Source organism: Falco naumanni, chromosome 10 (genome assembly GCF_017639655.2).
Source record: "Falco naumanni isolate bFalNau1 chromosome 10, bFalNau1.pat, whole genome shotgun sequence".
Taxonomy (NCBI): domain Eukaryota; kingdom Metazoa; phylum Chordata; class Aves; order Falconiformes; family Falconidae; genus Falco; species Falco naumanni.
In genome coordinates, this window is record NC_054063.1 from 10,673,433 (window position 1) to 10,689,505 (window position 16,073).

General features: G+C 36.0%; 1 protein-coding gene across 3 annotated transcripts in view; it reads right to left on the reverse strand.

Annotated features, from left to right (window-relative positions):
• PPFIBP2 (PPFIA binding protein 2) overlaps nucleotides 1-16,073 on the reverse strand; it is a 102,817-nt gene that overhangs the window by 67,240 nt on the left and 19,504 nt on the right. For all 3 annotated transcript variants that reach the window (XM_040609162.1, XM_040609163.1, XM_040609161.1), the window contains exon 3: nucleotides 2,736-2,950. In XM_040609162.1, the coding sequence (XP_040465096.1) occupies nucleotides 2,736-2,950 (215 nt within the window). The remainder of the gene's footprint in view (nucleotides 1-2,735; nucleotides 2,951-16,073) is intronic.

Consider the following 16,073-nt stretch of genomic DNA (forward strand, 5'->3'; position numbering starts at 1 on the left):
ACTCCAAAGTTCTTTATAGTTAACTATTGCTACTGATATCAAACATTGCTTTTTGTAACATTTCAGCTGAACACAACATATAAAATATATTCCAAATATCAAGCTATTTATTAGCCTACCCTTTAAAGAGAACGCTTAGAAGAGACCCTTTGTAGCAAATTCCATTTGAGACCATCTAGCATTTTCTACATAATGATGTTTTATCTGATAGTGACGAGTTGCAAAAACTGGGGACTCACATCTCAGGGTGCCTGTGCACCTCATGGAGTGGTTGCTCACCAGCACATGGGTTAGCAGACCACAGGGAACTCCATGGCTGCCCACAAAAACTAAGGCACTCATGTCCATTAGGAGATGTGCGTAAATAGGGGAACCCACAGCCACAGAAGCAGCTGTTCGTGCTTGTAACCCAGCGCCAGCTGTGACAGAGGAAATGTAACTGTGAACGCCTATGTGTGCATGTCTGTGTGACTAACATTTTGGAATTAGTTATAGAACTTAATTTAGAAATTTGTAGGGGTTCCTTAACATTTCTTAAGCATCTAGTATTCTGGTTTATCTGTTGTATTGCTGATGTTGATCCTAATATATAGGTCATTGATTTCTAGTTAATTATGTCTTCATTAAAACAGAAGACCACTCACTTTTGATGTGTTTAAACCATGGGAATTCAGAAGAGTTTTTTTGACACTCCAACATTTCATAGACTAATGATTACCAAACTTAATTCAAGGCTTCCAGTGTGAATGGATTAACTGAGCTACAGGGTCCTCATTCTCTATAGCTCACTACCCTGACTATCCTTTTTCACATATCAAGTATTATTTTTCATAGCTCTGGGATGGAATTAAGGAATTTTCAGTATGGGACATAACTATGAAATACATACACCATTTCTCTGAACTGAGGTGGATTTTATCAGATTTGTTCTCAAGTTCCAAGTGAAACCGCTGCTTGTCAGTACAGGAAGCTCTTCCAAATTTAGAGTCCATGGAAGTTTTGCACATGCTTACAAATTACTTACATTTTTTAAAAATATAAAAAATATCTACAAATACACAGATTACTGTCCATTTTCAAATAACAGTCACAGCAACTATGCACTACCCTCCCTGTGCCTGTAAAAAAGTACTGAAATTGTCAATATGTAACAGTGCAAAATATTTTAAAAACAGTGATCTTGACATACTGCACTACAAATACTCTTGTACCACCAGCTTCCCTGTTCTGTTGGTATTGAGTCCGGGCTGCCCAATTAATTGCTTTGTCAAATGAACACCGCTCTTGATGCACTAGACCATGCTTTTAAGACATCAGTAAACTACAGCTCTAAGAGGGAACTGTGCTCCTGTTTTGGCTGGCTTCCCATGAAAAAGAAGAGATACACATATATATATATATTAATATGAGGAGTCAAAATATTAAGTATTACCTACCTTGCAGGGCTGAAAAGCTAGTTTAACATTTCTGCAACAGAGGCGCCAAAAGCCAGACCACCAGATTCAAACTCTTCAACTTGGTGGTTCAGGGTCAACTTTACTGTGAACAACTCCGAAAATTTATGTCTTTTATGAATTAAGAATATCTTTTAACTATTGAAAAGCTTTAAAGAAGCATTTAAGGCAGGAATTCAGCAAGACCTGGCCTGAGGATATGAACTTAAAATCTAATACTGTAAATCTACATTAAAAATTGCCTCCACCTTTTGCTTTCAAAACTGGTACCAAATTCTCATTCCTTTCTCTCACATGGTCCCACATAGGACTTTTCAGCCATAGACCTGCGGGCTGTGGAGAATGCCAACAAACCAGCAGCTGATTATTTCAAACAAAAGCAGCTACCTTTCCAACAACGTTAGGTTACAACAGGCAGAAAGCAACTATAGCAGATGATAAACACTGAACGAGAAGCTGTGACACAATTACATAAAAGTAACGTGTATTGACAAAGCCAGGAGAAAATCCTTTCATCTAGAAAACTTTTCTGAAGTTGAGAAAGTGATAGGTTGCTTTACTGATCAGGAAACCCCCATTCACTTGCAGTGACAGGACTGGGTTCTGACAGACCTGCTGTTTCTCTTCCTATACATCCAATGGGTCGCTTCTTTTAAGGTCTGTCTGGTGCTCTGCTCCTCACCAGGAAATCCTCAATCTTTTCCAAATAGTCAAATTTTTATTCCCCATCTATCCCAATACGTATGTCTCACATTCAGAAGCTAGACCTTTCCTCCATTTACACCACTGCCTGGTGTACAAGATACTTTGGAGATTCGTAATACTGACAGTTAAGGTAAAGGAAATGTTGCGAAGAAAAGGATAGGAGAATCATCCAGTTTGAATTTGTCCCTTCAACAGACAATGCCACTACATTCCAAATTGGCTGTTTAAAAGTGAAAAGTTTAATAACTAGTTATAAACTTGTTTGTTATCTCCAGTAAAGGACATCCAAGATGAAACCAAACCACAGACAAGGTAACTTTTTTGGTAGTTTATTTTTACTATATTTTCTCTCACCAGGGTCAACGTAAGGTCTTTTACCAGCTTCTCTACATCTGCATTGCTTTAGTAATCAGCATATAAAGTGGTAATATCCTCAGCTTTTTATGATTGCTCACCACCCCCTGCAGTTCTCTAAGTATGCAGATTTCTGTTGTTATAAAAATAATCGGAAGTAGCAAAATACTTGAACCAATGCTGTTTGCAAACAAAATGGAAAAGCTGTAAATAACTACTCACCATATTCTCTTCAAACCACTCCCGTATACACACTGCTGTTGCCCCTGGAATTTGATTTCGCAATGCTTCTTTCTCTTGAGGATCTTCTAACATTTCCAATGCCATCTTTAGATCTTCCAGGAGATGCAAAATTTGAAATGTGCCCAAGTATACTGATGGAGCAGGTGACACAATATCATAACCACCATTAGAATACTCTGTGGCTGACTTTGTACCTAAAACAAGCAAAATCAGGAGAGACAATAATATTATATAATGCTTTGTAAGTGACAAATATATAGGTACTACATACTACAACATTTGTACTTCAGATGCTAACTGACAAGCATCAGTATTTCAGGCTTAGAAATACCAGACAGTGTCTACATATATAATCAACACTGGATAATGAGATGTGAGACGTATATACAAACATATTAAAGAATAATTTTGACCTAGAAGACATTTGCAACATCTGTTAAATTACAAACACCAAAACCTTACCAGAAATCACCTGTAATTTTCCGTGTTTACCATGAGATGTCACTAACTTCTCAGCTACATAGAAGTCCCCACACAGACCAATGTTCAGCAACATGAGAAAGACTGATGCAGTCCTTTGACAAGAAACTTGGATGAAAATAGATCATGTTACCACAACCAGAAAGATATGTGACCTTCAGCAGGTTTAAAACCCTCCCACAGAGAACAAAAGCTGAAAGGTTCACAATAAAAATGGCTAATGAAAGTTTGCTAGCTCTCTAAATTATAAAAAGCTAACTTACACCTCTCTCCTGCCAGCCCTCCAGCAGCAATATTATTTTCTCAAGAACAATGAGTAGAAAAACGTATCTCACATGATATAAGAATTATATAGAACACAGCTTCTAATATCTCTGAGTCTTTTTGTCTTAATACCCTGTGCTTCAATGAGATGCACACTAAAATGAGCTCTCTCTTCTCAGTCCTGAATTTCAGACCTTGATTTCATTTAATATACCTTTGTTTCCTTAAGGACTAATCACATGGAAAACTTCTATTTGCTCTACTTTTTACAGTTTTTATTTACATTTAATTGCCTCATGTACATAATAGATTGTACTAATTTTATGTCTTTATTCCTGTTCTCTCAGGCGTAAGCAATCATGTTCCCCCTTTATTTGACCTCATGGGAGATTCTGTTTACTCTTCTCAGTCCTTTCATTTTGTAACTTACTTTACAGATGCATGTCGGATCCACATAGCATGCAGCATTCCTTAGAAGACTGTACCATCGATCTACACAACGGGATTATAATAATCTCCACACTATTCCGTGTTTTACTCCTGTGTTTAAACATCATTTACATCTTGGTTATGAAAGGAACAGAAATCTTCACTAGGCCTTTGAAAATTTGCTAAGTTTTTTTCCTGAGCAGATGTATCTAATTTGAAGCCCAGATGTATAAGTAACTCAGATTTTCTTCTTGAATGCACACAACTTTGCATTAATCAGCATTAGTTTGCCTGCTATTGTTATTTATCTGACATGATTCGGTCATTACAAACTATGTTTGAACTCAGTGGTTCATTTTACATATATTCTGATATACAACTAATACCTAAATGCAACTCAGGAATACACTGACACTCTAGATCCTAGTACACCGAAATGCCTTCTGCACCTAGATTAGCTTTTAACTGAAATGCTATCTGATCATTTAATCCTAATATTGTTTCCCATCTCAATCAGCTTTTGATCCAAGACAGTATTTTGTCTCTTATTCTGTGAATGCTTAACTTTACTGAAAGCTTTTAGGAAAATTCTAAATAATATTAACCAGTTTTGTTTTCAACCACTGCTTTAACGACACAAAAAATTCTGTCAGATTAATTACCTTTGCAAAAAATTGTGTGGTTTGAATCCTACTGTACCATGTAAGTGGTTTTTTGTTTGAGTGTTTTAAAGAATGCAAAAACCATCCCTAGAAATTTCTAAAGCTTTGCAAGGCTCAGTAGTGGGGATTTGATTTTTTTTAAAATAACACTCTTATTTTCACTATGGAGTATTTAATATATTCTGAACCCCCTTTTAAACTCAGAATAGTCCCCATTTGGTCCTGTTGACTTCCGCTGCTCATGAGTTTATTTTAATACCTCAAGTGTGAGATCTCATCTTAACTCCTGGCTAAGACCATGTTCAAGATAAAGTTTCTTCAATATCCGGTGCTACATGAGACAACTTCACCTCGTAAATCAACCTTGTCTTGCTGAATTATTTCCTTTTGAGGAGAGGATCAACTAACTGTTTTTCTGTATTTGAGTATTCTAACCACTAAAACATATTTTCTTGTCTATTTCTATACTCTCAGATACTTATGCCAGCTTAGTTGTTTCTGTTTATGTACTTGTTAATGCAGATTGATATTAAACTGTAGCAACTAAAAATAGCTGATTTCCAAATTGTGTAACAGCCATTTGGATCATATAACCTCTTAAATATTTTAATTCACCCAGAGTGGCTCACTACTTGCTTTCCAAAAGAGAGACCTGCACAAACTGAAATCTGCCATTTTCTTCTTCAGTAGCATTGATCCCACGTTTAAAGATGTGGCTTCCTTGGTTATTGTGACATTAGGACTTTTAAACTAGTTTTCTCACTCACTGTTTTGGAAAACTCCATACTAATTTTTTCTGTCTTTTTGCTTAGCAAGTACTTTTCATACCAGAAAAGCAGATAGGATGCAAGTTATTTCATAACTCAGCTTTGGTAGCTACCCCTTCAATGAACTGACAATTTTAAATAGATATGGAATGTGAAAAAACTTAATGGAGCTTTCTGCTATAGCATTCTTCATATTATTTATATTAATATTTTTTATATACAGACAAGAGAGAAACAAAAAAAATAAATCCCACACAACTGAAACAAAACCATGCAAACTTTCAGGCCCATAACCATTGGATTTGCCTCTATCAAAACGCTAGGAAAAAACGCATATGCGCACACTTTTTAATCTTGGCAAGCAAAAGAACTGTCACCATTAAGAAATTCAGTTGTATAAAGGTAAAAATTCTCAACTGCTGGAGCACAGGCAGGGCCAGCCAGGAGCTACATGTTAGGTGATTTCCTGAGACCAGGCATGCTCCGTATGCATGCTTCAGTTACCCCAAGCTCTTCAACTGATTGTTCAGACTGAGGATGCTTAGAATTCTGCCAAAGTCTCACATTTCACACATCAGTGGAAGGCCATAATTTCTCAGAACTCTCAAGAACTGGGTCCATGTGTAACGTACGCATGCCGAGTTTCCATAGTTGTAAACTACGGTCAGTCTTGAGGACAATCCTGACCTGTGTAGGGACATTTCAAAGGTGGTAACGTGTTTTTACTGGGAAGGAACATCAGCTTGACATCAAGTGATTGTGGCAAAGTCAGTTTAAGAATTTTCAGGGTTTTATCTTATTGTTCTGTTTCCTGCCTCAAGCTTTCCTCCATTTAAGTTTACATAAAATAAGAAATAAAAAAAGAGGCCAGAAGAAGGGAATATTTTTCTATTCATTGCTAACAAAAAGAGATGCAACAAATGAAAAACAAAGACATCCTTACGGCAAACTCATGTTCGCTGAACTACCTAACAACACAGAAAAGCTGGTATATCTTATGGCTTAGCCTATACTTATGACTGGGTATTCATTCTAAGTGTAAACAGTACAGGAGTTTTAACTGCAGAAGACAATAAAGATACTTGAAAATTTTCTTAGCTAATAACGGTAAACAGACAGCACACTATTTGTTTACTTATATGAATAAAGAAAGATTTAAAGATCTTACATGTGAACTGTCTGTAAATTCTTATATGCACTAGTTCCATTAAACCTTAAAAGGAAAAACATCTCTTTGAATAATATCAACTAAAGTTCAATGAAGTAGAGATTGAAAGGTTCGATTTAATTCATAATTTTAGACCTTTCAACTCAGGTTATTATCCATGAAACAAATTATCAAATGTACACATACCTATATATATATCAGTACTATTCAATATTTGTATTTAGGTTTCAAAAAGCAGGCACTGGTGAGAGAATAATGTACCCATGTCTGATACCATTAGAAAGACAAACAAACAAAACCCTAACCCGTATCTGTATTCTTATCAAGAATATACAGCATAATTCTGAGATGTGATGAAGATTCTAGCTTTCAACAATCAAAATTCCACTAGTTTCTAGTCATTGGGATCACAGATATCAAGCAAGGACTTAAAAGTGCTTTCCGTTGCTGGACAGGGGCCAGAGTGCTCCACAAAAGTTACAAGGCCCTCCGTCCCATGAGTAACTCTCCCTGTCTGGAACAGCAGCTACCCACAGATCTCAGTGCATCCCTAAGAGAACATGACCCTTCACACCTTCCCATGAAATACACGCATACACTCCTTTCAGAAATTATTTTTAAACTGGTTTGCTGTGGGTTGCTACTGTAGTACCTTTTATTCTCCTGGTTGAAATGAAAAAAGAAGAATTCCTCTGAAGTCCACAACTAATACACTTTATACTAGGTAAAGAAATGCAGAGTTCAACTCAGCATTTTAATTCAGAAAGGTTCCCGGATTACTGTTCAAATTCAAATGAATCACAAGCCTGCCTCTCTTATTTGCTTTCCATGTAGCTTCATATTAAGTAGGATATATATTGGTCACCAGAAGGAAAAGAACACACCCTGAAAAACTGAAGATGTGTAGGAGTAAATAATTGTATTTTGTTGCATTAGTTTAAACCTTTACATCACCATGCACATTGTTATAGCAACAGACAGTTAAGAATTTGTTTCTCCTTGCAGATAGATGCAAAAAAAGAGATGCCATAATGCAAACAGAACACTACATGTTACCAGTATACTCTACCATTAACAGCAATTAATTTGTGTGTAGCTTTATTACAGATAGCTCAAGTGGAGAAGAATGCAGTTCTCATGTGAGAGTTTTATAGATACTCAGGAAACACGGGTGCAGTTTTGAACTCTTGCAGAAAGACTCATTTTCTATAGCCTTGAGCATGTCACAGTCTTCCTGTGCCTCATTTTTTCAAGGGGTAAACAGGACACAGAGGAATCCATTGTCATTATGTTTATATAATACTCAACACCATGGTTTCCTAGTGTACTACTGGAACACAATTAATCATCATAAATGTCCACCTTAGAGGAGCTGAAAGAAAGAAAGGGGTAAAAAAGTATTGGAACTAAGACATTCTAAGCAGCTCAGTTCTGGCTTCCACATACAGACTGGATGAAGGAGGTTAAATGTTCCTCCACAGTGTACGTATGGTAGATAGAATAACAACAGTAATAAAAAAAAAAAGGAAAGCAACTTTTAAGTTACACATTTCCTACACCCTGACCATGCAAGCACATTTTTAGGTCAAAGTTCCAGCTTTGAAGATGAATGGCTTCAAAGAAACGTTCCTTTTGGGCAAATACATAACCTATTCAGAAAACAGCACTACTGGTGGCTTGCAAAAATAAGTTAATCAGCAGACATAAAGAAAGGAGCAGAAAGCCTTGCCAGTTAAGAAATGCACTCTCCACAGCTTATATCGTATATGTTCATCCATCACCCAATTTTCATCACTCTTAGCAGTAGATTTCTGATTTCTACCTTTTCCTTGCATTTTAACTTCTGATCCCCTGCACCCATCCTCATTATCTCAGTCTTTTCACTCTGTTGACTTTTAGAAAAAATTCCAACAGTGGTTAAAAAGAGATTTTCCTAAAACTGCTAACTCCTTCACTCCAGAAAACAGCAAAAACCAACAAAAGCTCCACAACAAAACCCAAAAGCTACTTCTACGCTGGCCTAGGGATGACTTTGTAAAAAGCTCAAATATTCAAGGGTAACATTTTTCATATCTGACCAACAGTGATTAAAATAAAATTATAAACATACATTTTCTCTGGCCTTTCAGTCAATCATAACATTGCTACAGAACTTTTTTTTTTACCTGAGTCTTTACTCAATGAGCATATAGGTTGTCCAAGTTCTTCCTCTCTCCTTCAAGACTACAAAGTGTAATTTTCTTTGAAGCACAAGTCTCTTTCTCATGAAGATAGCCTTGAAAACGTGAATTTATGTAAACTAGTAGTAAGGTCTCGACGGGACATAATTCATACTCCTTGTTCCTAAGCCTTCTGTCAAAGGAGTGAAGAGGTAACTCACACAATCCTGTCTTCTAATACTGTAATGCAAAATACATCACAAATGTGTGTTTTGAATCATAGCTCATATACGCTTCTCCTCAAACCTTTGCTTTCAGATCTTTAACTACAGGGAACAGCAACTGTAAAGCTGGATTAGCAGGAAACCCTAGGAAAAAATTTCCAAGACTAGAAATGTTAATGACCACATTCAGATGCAAAATCAGAAGATTTTCAACTGAGCTTTATTTACAACCACACGTGGAATCCTTGAGAAAATTTTCAGGAGCTGTCTATTTCTCATGCAAATTATCTTTGTAATTACTCAACCTTTTAACTTTTATATGGTCATAGACTCTAAGCTGTGATGTGCAGCACATTAGGTACTGTATACACACCTACAACAAAAAGATCTCTCCTATCCTGAAACACAAGCTAAGCAGCCTTACAGCTGGTGGAAAAAAGATAGATTATGCAGCTATGATGGAGATTTGAGGCCAAGTCTCCATCACACAGGAAAAACAGGATCAACATGTTTTATTAAAGACAAAGAATGAATACTTGTACCAGTTTTTTTTATTCACACACACACACACACACACACACAAAATGTGTAATTAAGGCCAGTAAAACCAGTAGTCTGACTAAAACAGTGTTGAGAGACAACACATACAGCTTTTTTAGTACAAAATCCATATTTGTTTGTAGTAAGCAGTTAGTAAGCTACTAGTAACATGAGTACTGTCTCATGAAAAAAATGAATCTCAGAAAGCATAGGGAAAATAACAACATTCCATTTGTAAGGAAATAAAGGCATCTTGTGTTATAAAAATTATGCTATTCTGATTTTCAAAAAGACTCTCAAATCAAGTTCATTGACTTCAAGTAGGAAGTTGAGAAGCTATGATTCTGAATTTAAAGAAATCCCATCTGATAAAACTTTAAACTTTTAATCTTAGAAATCTGTTCACTAGCCTGTTAAACAAGTGAGTGACTCATGCACTGGAAAACAGATCACATCATATAAACCACAAAAGAACCTTTGTGCCTCAGATTTTCAGTACTATGGGGTATTACGGCCATCATGGTTTAACTGCCTTTCTCTGCTACATATCACATTTCCAGCTATTTACATTTCTGTTTCTTTTCCATAGTTTTTCAAATACCTATGATGTACAGATTTTGTTTTGCATAAACACAATGCAGCTCTGCATTTTTTGTAAGCTGATGTAGGTGTCTAGGTCATGACTGTATTTTTGTCATTTTATATTGACAGAGATGTTTTTCTATAGTCAGAGATAAAGAATTTAAAGTCACATAATTCAATTGCAAATCTTAATTTTCAGTTAGTTTTAACTCTTACTTTCAAGAAAACTTAAAAGCACATGCAAGGGAAGTCGAAGACCAACTTGTCAATGTTTGACTCAGACATTCAAAGGACAATTTTGTCTCACACAGAACAATTTTAAACATCTATTTTTGTAAAAGATCATTGTTTATAGGAAACAAGTTTTCAATGCTTTCAGCTCCGTAGGATTGTGTAGTACTGTCCTGTTTTCAGAGGGAATCCATCGGTACTACAAACAAGACTCAGCGTCTTCACTCCGCCTTGTGCTCAGAGCCCCACTATCTGTGAGAAAATATGCTTAGGATAGTGAGAGTATGGGAGGCATGTTCTGGGACAGTAGCCCAAATAGCCATAATGACCTCTTGCAAAGTTAAGCACTCAAAATTGAGGAAATTCCAAACTTCAGGTTGCTCTGGCAACCCTGGGGAAGGAATGAGTAGACAATGCTTCACATGCACAATCAACATGCAAGTTGCCATGATCTTCACATGCTTTTAAAACACAGATCAGCACTGCACCTGAATATGCAACATCTTAACTTGAAGCCTACAGCATGTGTAAAGCCACTACAAAATATTGTGTCAAATGGCTGTAAAGGTTTCCAAGCATGCACAGTTTGTAAGGCCATGTCTTAGATGCTGTTAACAAACCTAAGAGAAAGATCACAGATAGCTGATGTGAAAAACTGTGGCTTAAATAAATAGAAAGGCAGTGAACTGCTATATTTTTTAAGTTAGAAAAGATTTTAAAGTGTTATAAATTTGTTATTGTTGACAGTATCTCAGGAATTAACTAATTAGCTTTTCTGAAGTTGAGTATCAAGTATCTGAAGGTAGATGTCAGAACCTAACAAGCTATAAGAACTGTTGTAAAATAAATGCTGACGTACAAATTATAAAACCTAAATATTTGTGTTAAGTTTTTGTATTTTCCCTCTTTAATATACAGGATGGTTAACAGTCACCATTTTTATCCCCCCCACCCCCCCCAATATTCTTGATACATAATTTTCTGGAACTGTTATGGCAGGAAGTTATTTATTTCTCTATCAGAGACCTGACTTCAAGTAATTTATTATTTATTTTCATTTTTATTATCTCTATTTCTATAAGATCCATGTATAAACATGCCCTAGCTAATGGTTTCAAAAAGCCACTATACCATCTTGTACAGTACAACTTCACAAATGCTCCCCTTAATTAGGCATAGCAGTAGCAAGATAAACAAGTGTTCTACATATATTTCTTTGGTTCAGAAAAAAAGCCTAAATTACTGATTGAAAAAGAGCAGCAAATAAAAAGGAAATACACTAATAACTGAAGCACAGCCTATTAACACAACTACAAGATTTTTAGAACATACGAGAAAACCACTGCAGCTGTTGCTGTTCAATTACTCTGATCTATAATGAAAGAAATTGCTCATTATTTAAATTATTCTGTTTCTCTCATCATTAGTTCAACTACAGTCTGTGTCAGTTCAGTGCTCTAAAATGAAATTCTACAAAGATGTCTGTATTAAAAAGTTATACACCTTTACTATAGAAACTAAATACTGAATTTCAGAATATTGTGAACCTTGAATAGGATGTCAGTGATAAAAATATCAAGCCATCTGGAAGTATACAAATCTTAAAGAAAAAATAGAAGCTATTCTCTAGTCATTCTACACAATCACAAGAAGCTCATACTGCCCATCAGCTGCATGTCAACCAGAGTGTATTTCAAATAAAACCCACCCACCCACCCCCAACACACACCACAAAAAATAGGATTAAGTGCTCTCTGTCTGGTCTGGACAATTTCAATCCCTTATAAAGCAGAACAGTTGTCTCACAGCACTTTAAGTCATGAAGATAGACTAGTTCTTACATTCTGAATGAATCCTATGATGACGTATATGACTATTCATGGGTAAAGGATGAGGTCACTAGGAAGTGTTTTGGGTTTTTATTACTTATCTAGGAACTCAGTGAAAACCATATTCCGCAAAACCTAAAAATTCATCTAAAGGGGTTCAAATGAGAGTGTTAGTATTTTTTGTCCACTCCTGCATTTTTAATCCAAGTTCTAATCACTCAACTAGAGGTGACTTAGTGATCTAACACATCCAAGAACACAGCATAGCTTTGGAACTTCAACTCTAAATAGTTTTCATAGTAAAATGATGATGGGGCAGAACAATAAATGAAAGGAAAAAAAACAAAACGAAAGGAACCCTCCCACCCACCCACCCCCAAACAGGTCCTCCTTCAAACTCTGGCAAATAGATCCCATGAGGAAAATATATTAAACTTGAATTAAAATCTTGTTCAACTCTTAATTTCCTCTAAAGGCCTTTTTTTCAACAAGGGTGTGGGAAGCAGTTGCATTTGTAGCACACAGCTGAACACAGGGATTCTGCCACTTCAAGAGAAGGGAATTTAAACATGCATACTTCTTGGAAAACCTCTTGACAAACTTTTTTATTATTTATATTTTTTAATCTTTCGGTACTGTTACTGAAACATGTACACAGCCATGTGATAACACATTTAACTTTCTCATTATTTTTCAGTAAGCAATAATTGCAGGAGCCCTGGTTAAAAGGAAGCTCAGTAATTACACTGGTTACTTGGTGAATTTGAAAAGACTCTGGAGCTGCAGCAGACTGGAATATTGTGACAGGAGTTTTTAGATCCTGCGGTTATGGTTATTATTGACATAAGGAAACGATGGATTTCTAGACTGCTGAAATAGAGAAACAGTTTGATATAAAAGTAAAATAAAAAATATTTGAACTCATTAGGATATATTGCAAAGAAAAAATAATCAAAATCTATCCTCCTATAAAGCAACAAATTTTAATAAATGGGGTACAAGCTGAATATAAGGGAAAGTAATGACTTGGTCAAACCTCAGAGGGAAGCAATGCCAGTCATGCACACCTCAAATAAAGAATGCATACACAGATCTGACATATGGGCGCTTTCTCTAAAGAAAGCCTCTGTGAGTTCAAATCATTCTAACTAATGGATAAGTCATGCTCATTGACAATTGCATTAGCCCTTTTTGCTATTTTAGTGAAATAAGGCTAATCATTTAGCATGCCTAATTTATACAGCTATGAGGGTGGGTTATCAGTACAGATGTACTGAAGCATAAAAGACTTGGGAACACTGACCTATCTGTCAAATTTGATCAAGCCCAATGAAATCCAATTTGTTAATCTTGCTTCATAATCCTACCCTCATGCACGCTGAAGACTAATACATTTTGTATTGCACTGAGTTGCACAATCTGCAGCGAGACTTTTTATTTGGATTAATCAGAATCATGTATGAGCTATGTTAACATTTGGAGTTAAGGAAGGACTGCAAATCTGTACATTTTTGTAGTATTTATTTGAATGCCCAGTTCTTACCTTACCGGAAAAGACCACAATGTAGTATTTTAATAATAACTACAGCTAATAAGATAAATCAGGACTGCTTTCCCATTAAACAGGTTTTGTATACGTATATGTACACATCTACTCAAGGTTCAAAAATTAACTACTGCAAGTTACACGTCTCTCAACTTCTCACTTCTCTAAAATAGCAATTAATGCTCATTTTGTGCCTAAAGGTTTCTGAGGCCAAGAGAAGTGCATAGCTCTCCTAGCATCCACTCAGGCTTCATTCCAAAGGAATCATCTTTTTCATCAGCTACATAAGTTTCCAACAGTCGTGAAGTTTAGCCTTGGTCTCAAATCCAGTACTGCCTAGAGATACCCACAGAATCTGGATACTGCGAAAATAGCACAAGCTCTGAACATTTGATTTTTTGGTGTTTCCAGTCTAAAAGCAGCTGCATTTGCACAAAGGATTTCTTCGATACTTGCATATTATGGTACATACAAATTTGCAGATGGAAGACTCTTAGTCCTGGTTTGTTTCATGATAGTACTCCAGTCCTCCTCCTGAAGGAGCTTCCTACCTTATTTGTCCTCTTGCCATACAGGCCAAGAGAATATTCTTGTTTTCCAGTCCTTGCCCAAACTGCACGCAGAAGCTTACTGGATTGAATTAGAGAGAATCAAACTCGAATAATTACTATGTTCCTCAATTTGAGAAGAAAAATTGGGTTAACAACTGTATCCAAGTATAGGCTCCAGCAGATATATTTGGTCCTTCAATCATACCAGAATATTCAATAAACAGTTCTGGAACACACAGAAAACTGGCTAGAGGAGAACAACCAAAACGGACTTAACGTCTTAAAAATGTCTATTTATAGTAATGGAAAATAACAAATAAATATATAAATAAGATAAACAATTTTCTCAGGCAGTTGAGCTTTTACTTTATGTTATAACTAAAAATAAGTAAAGGGATAAATCAATATGATTTTTTAAATTGGTACAGGTAGATACAAATCTGAAATCATATGAGAAGTATTCCGTTAACATTGATGGAGACTTGACAGATGCATTGTCTGGGAATATTCTTTTCCCATTAGAAATCTTTATATAAGCCTGTTTTCTCTATTATAATAAATATCAGTGGGCATGAAACTTAAAAATCTAAGTAGTGTGAAGTCATAAAGTCAAGTCTCTTGAAGAGGTTGCCATTTTGCTCGTGACCTACCCGTGCACTGTGGAAACAAACCTGCCTGAACCTTTCTGTTTTAGAGCACCAATACCACTACAAAACAGCTGTGAAAGGGACATGGAACGTGCTGCTTCACACAGAGTAAGTCTTTCATCATTTGCTTCGCTTCTCACTATCACTGTCTCCACCATCACGGCAACTAAGTGAGGGAGGTAAAGCCATGCTGTTTGGAAGCCTGGAACAATTTTATTCTATTCTTTATTTATCAAGATTAAGCCCTAAAACACTATGGACACCAACAATCTGAAAAAGGAGTGGGGAAAAGGAAAAGAATATAAAAAACAAACAAACAAACAAAAATCAACCCCAGCTTCTGACCTCAAATATTTTTCTACCATGAAACTAGAATACGTTATTTTCTTAGGCAGTCATACTTCGCCATATAATCAGTTATGCCAAATACTACAAGGCTATCTTTCCATACCTTGGAAAAAATACCCAACACTAAACAACTATTGTCCTACCCAGAACTAGCCTCACAACAACCATTTCTCAGATCTTCCATTCATGGAAACACTACTGAGTAGCAATGTTATCCTCTCAGTGGAAAAACCATACAGCCTGTAAGTCTGCAAAACTTTTCAGAAGGGAATATGAAATGGCATCTTCAAGTAAAACTGGATTTTTTTCTAAACAAAACACAGCAGTGCTCAGATAAGCAAAGTGATAGATCTGTTTGTTGAATACATGGTCTTTTATTGCTCATAAGAGGAGATCCTGGACAATTTGAGATATGTTGGAAGCATGATATTATTAACAGAAAAGACTGAAGCAGATTAAATCCTATGACACCCCACAAAGCTCTGACAACTCCTGGAAGAAAATTACTGTCTAATCTGAAAATCAATTTAAATAGAATATGTCTGGTTTCCTTTCTCTTAATTCTTCTGAAGAATGGAATCATCAGTGAATCCATGATATCAACAATGTGTGCTGGGCTATGTAAAATCATCACAGAACAGAGACACTGAGTTAAAATTTCCTTATGTATGCAGGTAATCCATGAGCGCAGATTCTATAGCATTATTAAAGGGACATGGGCTTCTATATTACTTTTGTTATTTTATAGCACTAGCCAGGATCATAACCCAAGTTTTGCAATGGCTAAGAAATTATTTCAGTTCCCTAGTTTATGGATTATGGTTTGTGACTTGCTTTTCTTCTCTCTTTACATATCTGAGGGAAGTCCAATGCTTCCCTGACTATTTGTT